The sequence below is a fragment of the Maylandia zebra genome, linkage group LG20 (assembly GCF_041146795.1).
Source record: "Maylandia zebra isolate NMK-2024a linkage group LG20, Mzebra_GT3a, whole genome shotgun sequence".
NCBI lineage: Eukaryota > Metazoa > Chordata > Actinopteri > Cichliformes > Cichlidae > Maylandia > Maylandia zebra.
In genome coordinates, this window is record NC_135186.1 from 27,683,853 (window position 1) to 27,691,187 (window position 7,335).

A 7,335-nucleotide genomic window follows, 5' to 3' on the forward strand; every position below is an offset into this window, starting at 1 on the left:
TGTACATGGAAAGAATCATTCTTGACAGAAAGGATTGTGTGTTCTGTAAAGGACTGTCATGTATTCATCATATACATGGTGCAGAGATAAGACTCAAAGTCACTGAAGCGGAATATGATCAATTTCCTGTCATGCACAGCGGTTCATTCAAAGCCGATTAAGAACCAAACTGTCAAGAATCTGCCACTAGATGTCATTGTAAGTCTGCGAGAGTGAAATCGTTCTTTAGAAATTGTGCTGAATTGTAGCAAACTGATCAGATCATAGCCAGAAGAACAAATACGAGCAGAAATGTCAAATTTAGTGGATTTGTTTAACAAAAAAAATTCAAAACTACTGAAGCTCTCTGATTATTTATGTCTTTTTTATGACTATTGTTTTGAAAGTAACGTCAGTGTCTGTGTGCTGGAGAGAAACACGTGAGCCCCTCCTCTTATGTTTCACCAAAAATAAACAGCTGTGTAGAACGGCATGTGCTGGTGAAAGATTACACGAGATCCTGCAATAGGACAAAAGTGTTTATAAAACACTGTTGGTTACAGCGTAAATGTCAAATGGAATTTACTTGTGTGGCACTTTTTTCTTCTTACTTAATCAATTTGAGCATTCGAAGTGTTTTCTTGCTACGAGCTTCATTCACCCATTCAAACATGCCTAAGCAATTTGCATAAAATTCACAAACACACTCGTGCTCCACTGGGGGGAAATTTGGGGTTCAGTATTTTGCCCAAGGATACTTACACGGACACTTACAGACCTGGGAGACGATACTCCGAACATACACGCCAGGGATCGAACGCTCTAGGTAGGGGACTTGCTTCTGCCTCCTTGGGCACAGCTGCAAAGAAGGAACATGACACAAGGTCACATAAGCACATATTTAATTGTTTTTGCTGAATAACATTGGCCCATTTAAATCATACATCCAGGCTCTAATTTAAAACATGAGCACACTTCATAATATCCATTTACAACTGCAGACTTCCAGTTGTTTGCATCACATGTACCTTCCAGCTTGGGCACAGCTTCTAAGAATTGGAGTGCTGTTTGCAGTGATGAGTCACAGCTCTGTCTGTTTGGTGTGTGTGATGTGTGGTGATGTTTAAAGCACCCAACATGAGTTCACTGAGACCTTAAGCTGTCACCCCATCCCTAATTTTAGACTTGTGCTTGTCAGCAGTGACAACACATGACCTTAAGCCTGTGTGTCTTATTGAACACTGGCCGAGCCAGTTCGCACCCCCCATACACACCCCCAGCCCAGCCCAGCAAATGAGATTAAAGTCCTGCGTGTAGGAAGGATTGAATCAAGTGTCAAAACACAGCAGAAAAAAAAAGCGACTCTGACAGTCTGTCAAAACTGCTGTTCTGGATTTTAGAGAGCAGGCATCTGCACGAAGAGGAATTGTGAAGACAGGAAAACTTGGTGTTATGTTTCAGGTAAATCTTTAGTGTGTACGCTTTCAACACATATTCTGTCAAGGTTACATTTTCTGTCATTCGTGACCTCTCCTTGCTTAAGTGGAAGACTTTAACCTATGTCGATGTTTGATTATTGCATACCCGAGCTGTCTGCCTTTTAGTTTGTATAGCCACCTTAGTGCATGCACTTCATTTTACATGGTATTAACCATTCCACCATTATTGATAAGGATAAGAGATTAACTACAGGCAAAGCCGTGTGTGTGTGTTGTCAAAATGGAAATATGGAAGTACAGATACACCATAGAGAGTTATTTATAGGCCACGCTTTTTTCTGGAGGTTTCATGTTACATTCTTGTGGAGACAGCATAAGGAAAGAAAGGCACCAGGCTATTGTAAAACATGATGCCTGTAGTTTGATCAGTCAGAGTTGTTTATAGTTGTTTATGTGCATGTCATCAGCGCAGACAAGCTTTGGAAACATGAATGCAATAATTTTATAATTTTATGTAATATCCCTAGTATTAATATTTCATCTTTGACTCATAACTTTCCCATAATTAGATTTACAAGTAAAAATGACGAAACTATCATGAGCTGCACTTCTTTTTGTTATAATTAGCAAAGTTTCTGATCATGTATGACTACTAAAGCTCAACATGTCAATATCATGTGTCATGTAAGCATTTTGTTTAACACACTCCTGCAGCCACAGAGCGTCATTATTGTGTAGCGCTGACTTAGTTGTTGTTCAAATGTTTTGTTGACTTTTCCAGATTCCTGCTGAATATGCCACTGCAAGCTGACTCAGTGCTGAGTGATATTTAGGCTTTGACTGAGTGCCGCTCATCAAGACAACATGGGTCGTTACCTGAGCACAAAATTGTGTTCATGTTGTGTGAACAGGACATTGAAATTGTACAGCAAATATAAATACACAATGAACCTTCTCAGAAAGGACCATGGTCTGACTAAAGCACCACTCTGCCTTGACCTACATAGATATTTACAGCTGTCACCTCCTCAACCTTCCAGGTTTGCAACAAAAGCCACTTTTAAAAAAGTAAAGCACAGCGATACAACCTCTACCTTTTATAGCCTCCTTAGAGACCTTACAGAAAAGGCGAGACATCCTCAGGCTCTGCGTTTTTATTCATCTTCTAATAAGGATGTCTTCAAAGCCAAAGCTCCAGTTGGGATTTTTGACGAGGCTCAGAACAATTCTCTTTTAAGTTCGGTTGGAGGGTGTCTTGGTCAATCATTTAATCAATTGTCCAGACACATTAACATTTATTTCAAAAGAAAAGAAGTTTTAAGTCTGTCTGAAAATGCCAGTGTTGTCATGTCTACTCCAGAGTATGCTTGCAGGTCACAGAGGATTAGTCAAAGTCAGCAAGCAGCCACAGAGGAAAATATACCTGAAAGCAAAGACACAACACAGACCTTGAAATGTAAGGACAAACAGTGGGACTCTGTAACAAGTCATTCAACTCAAGAAACATCTGGACTGCAGTTATTTCACATCAGCTCTCTCACGACAAGATTTGGTGAGGGTTACAATTATGTTGCTCATCACATTAACACAGTTTTCTCTCAGGGTTTGGCAAAAGTTCAAAAGCAGGAGAATTTGGAGCCTCCTTCCAAAGAGACAAACAGAAGGGAGAAGAGACGAAAAATACAAATCAGAGGTAAACAGTCTCAAGTAAAGGCAGCACTGGAACCCGACAGTAACTCCAGTACCTGGGAGGAAGGATACCTTCACTTTGCAAGGCACATTAATAAATACTTTGGTGCCAAAGTAACAGATGAAGCTCAGAATACGAAAGAACAACCTCTCATAGAGAAGGATTGGACTTACAAGAAACACCTTTTAACACAATCCACCTCACAAACTCACAGTGCCAGTTTACAACTGAAGCAAGAAGAATCTATCACCCCAGGAGCTGCAGGCAGTTTCCACAGCAGCTGTAATACAACTAAAATCAGTGAGAACTATTTCCAAACATCCCAACACACCAATCAGTATTTCAAGGGTCAAAGTGGAGTGAATGAGGACACTGAATCCCAGAAGTCCCCCAAGAGACTGAAGAGTGTATCTTTTATGGATTACCTCTGCAACCCCACAAGTACCATTCCAGAACTGCTGGGTGTTTATCGAAAAAGCAACTCCAAAACTGCCATCTCTGCCCCGCAGGCAGTATTAAATAAAAAGGTGAGTTAAAGTAACATTTTCATTAATTCCCAGTTAATGCCCCGATGAACTAAGTAAGATAAAAATCTGCTCTCATTAGTAAGAGGCTAAAATACATAAAAATGAACTTTGATGCGATTCTGCTTGTTTGTCAGCTTGTCTTGAATAGGAAACAAGCAGATGAAATGACATGTGTGTTCGCTGATAGCCTGAGACTGGCTTCTACTCCAGAAGATCTGACTGACTGCGTAGAAGCACTCAATGAACACCTTATCCACTACCCCTCATGCAAAGCCTTAATCTGGAAGGTCTGTTGAGAATTAAACACAAATACTTATATTTAACAGTTGTTTTAACCTCATTAAATTTAAAACATGATTTTGTTTCCAGGAGAAAATTGCAGTTTCAATGCTGAGACAACGGAAGAACTATGTACATAACCAGGAACTTCAGGCTGCATTAAGAGAAACTTTGGCTCTTATCGGATATGCGGATCCAGTCAAAGGCCGTGGCATAAGAGTCCTCTCAATTGATGGTGGTGGAACGAGGTAAATGTAAGAAAAAATAGATCATTAAGCACTCAAAACAACTTTAACTACACATTCATGAAGCATTTTGTTTAGTACACATTAAGCACCATAACTAGCTAACATTCATGGTCAATTCAGAATTACCAGTTAACCTAGCATGTATATCTTTGGACTGTGGATCACAGGTATTACTTGTATGTGAAGTGATAAAGTACCTCCTTGAACTCTATCATTCAAAACCACCCTTTTCTTTGATTTGATCCATGTCGGTTAGGCTAAAATCCATCTGAATACATATAGGTGAAATCTGACCTGGTACAGCCTCTGTGCAGAAAGATTTGAAGCACCTGTACAAACTACAAATATTTTTCATTTGCGTTTCTTTTGTATTTTGGGTCACTCCAGGAAAAATCAATCAAATACATTTATTGTGTTTTTACTGCTGTTAAATGTCAAAATGGGTTTAATTTGAGCCAAACAGTATATAAAGGTTAAGCTGTGCCTGATGGTATCCACTGGTTCTGTGTATGACTATGCTAATGTGTTCATATTTCTGGGGGTTTATGTTTTCCTTTTTCTTTGCATTTTTCAGAGGTGTTGTGCCTCTTCAGATTTTAAAGCTGTTGGAGGATCAAACAGGCAAAAAGATTCACCAGCTGTTTGACTACATCTGTGGAGTGAGCACAGGTGACATATAGTAAACTGAGACTAACATTTTAATGCATGCCTGTCTGAATCTACAACTCTATTTAAAATGCATGTCTCCGCATCTGTTTGTTGAAGGTGCTGTCCTAGCCTTCATGTTGGGTTTGGCCCGTTTTTCTATAGAAGAGTGTGCTGACATGTATCGTCGTTTTGGTTCTGAAGTATTCCGGCAAAACCCGCTGGTTGGTACTGTGAAGATGGGCTGGAGCCATTCTTACTATAACACTGAGACCTGGGAGACGATACTCCGGTTTGCACATAAGAGACACATTAAATGTGCTTCAGTCCTTCAAAGGAGTAAATTTTTAACAAGTTAATAAGACACTGCTTGTTTTCATTCTCATTAGAGAGAAGCTAGGTGATAGAGTACTTATTAAAACAGCCAGAGATTTCTTCAGTCCCAAGGTAAGAATATTGCACTTTCACAGAACACCAATAAAAGGACTTCCAAGCTGCTGCATTGGAGCACCCCGCTGTGGTGAGATTCCATGTTTTGATTCCAGCTTAAAAACTGGAGCTTGCACAGCTTTAACAATTGGTTTTGTTGGTGTCTGCTCAGGTTTCTGCAGTCAGCACAGTGGTAAACTGGGGTACCAGCCCTAAGGCTTTTGTCTTCCGCAACTATAACCACAAACCAGGTTCTCTCAGCCGTTACGCAGGAGGCTCAGGCTACCAGATGTGGCAGGCAGTGAGGGCATCGTCAGCCGCCCCAGGATACTTCCAGGAGTTTACCTTAGAAAATGACATTCACCAGGTTGTTAATGACAGTTTCCAATGTTGACATGTCCTTGTTTTGTCTCAAACGTGAATAGGCGAAATAAACATGTGATTAACTGAAGGACTATGAAGGGGGTGAAGGTTAACCTTACTTTTTGCTTTAAGAAAAAAAAAACATTAATAAATAAAACGCCCCAATAACTAGTGGCAATTGTTAGCCATTAATCTTTTTTCTAATGACAGTCAATGAAGTGAACACAAAAATTGGTGAATTGCAGTGATGATGCAGGCACACACATAATAGATGTGTGTGCCTGCATCATCACTGCCTGCATCATCACTGCAATGATGCAGGCACACACATCATTGCAGTGATGTGTGTGCCTGCCCCAATCTTCAGTGTAAGAACGTAAGTGAAATAGCATTAATGGAGTTGGTTTACAAGACCTTATGTGCAAAAAAGCTCCAAACAAGTGTTAAACAGTATAAAAGCATCATTGTAGGAGCTTTTCAGTGATGTCAACACACTATGGTCATCCTTTATATACAGTCTTTGGTTGGATACAAATTCCATACAAAAACCCAATTCAACATATCGCATTCCGTTCAGGAAAAAAGAAAAATGCCAGTCGCTCCCTTTCCTATCACTCACACCTTAATACTTTTCTACAATTCTTAAATCAAAAATATAAGAACCTCTGTTGATATTGTATTTGTTTTACTTTAAAGGAGTTCTAATCATTCAGGCTTTTTTTCTTAAGCTTTTTTGTGCAGGTTTGATTTGAACAAAATGCTAATTTCTCGGCTTTATAGATTAATTTGTGTCTTATTAGGATGGTGGAATCACCCTGAACAATCCCTGTGCCGTGGCTGTCCATGAAAGCCATTTGCTGTGGCCAAACCAGGACTTCCAATGTGTGCTGTCCCTGGGCACAGGTCGCTATGACAGTGCTAAGAAGGGACCTGCTACCTCCACGAGCCTGAGGGCCAAAATCAGCAATCTGATCTGCAGTGCCACTGACACTGAAGGGGTTCACACCCTTTTAGATGACCTGCTGGCCCCAGATGTCTACTTCCGCTTCAACCCCATGCTGAGCTCTGATGTGTCGCTTGACGAGAACCGGCCGCAGGCCTTGGACCAGCTGCAGAGAGACACACAGAACTATCTGGAGAGAAACCAGCCAAAACTGGCCAGACTTTGTTTAGTGCTTTCAGCAGAACGCTCAGTTATTGGGAGAACTAAGGACTGGTTCAGTGAGAGGGCCTGGGAGATGAAACAGAGATTGATGTGAGTAGGTGAGGTAAAAGATGTCTACAAAGAGATGTATATCATATGCATAGAAGCACACATAACAGAAACACTTTAAAGGCAACATCCATGATATAAACGCTGTTTGACAAAATTTCGTTTTTTGGCTTGTGGTATATGTCATGATTTTGAGTTTATGTGAGGCAACCAAAAGCTCATCATCTGAGCTTTGCTAAGCAGTTCAAATGTGCAGAGGTTTTGTGTGTTTTTGTCTGATCTTTTGATATATTTTCTTTTGACTTTATGACCTAGACAGAACAAATACTCACAAGCACTTTGATGCACTTTTTAAAAAATGCCTAATGTATAAATATAATTCACTATAGGTCTTTCTGTCTTTGAAAATCAAAGAATATTTATTTAAGAGTCTATGTTTCATTAAACATATTAAATGCCACTCTTCAGGGTTTTATTTTTCAGATTACTGCAGTCTTTAAAAGTTTATAAGTGAAAAAGAAGT

General features: G+C 39.9%; 1 protein-coding gene across 1 annotated transcript; it reads left to right on the top strand.

Moving 5' to 3' along the window:
* Window positions 1-1,250: 1,250 nt before the first annotated feature.
* Window positions 1,251-7,272, top strand: LOC101478562 (uncharacterized). Its single transcript, XM_004546300.6, has 9 exons — window positions 1,251-1,440; window positions 2,200-3,635; window positions 3,770-3,922; window positions 4,005-4,162; window positions 4,737-4,831; window positions 4,928-5,099; window positions 5,197-5,254; window positions 5,409-5,603; window positions 6,400-7,272. Exons 2-9 carry the CDS (start codon window positions 2,283-2,285, stop codon window positions 6,856-6,858), a joined length of 2,643 nt encoding a protein of 880 aa, XP_004546357.3. The 5' UTR covers window positions 1,251-1,440; window positions 2,200-2,282; the 3' UTR covers window positions 6,859-7,272.
* Window positions 7,273-7,335: the final 63 nt, after the last annotated feature.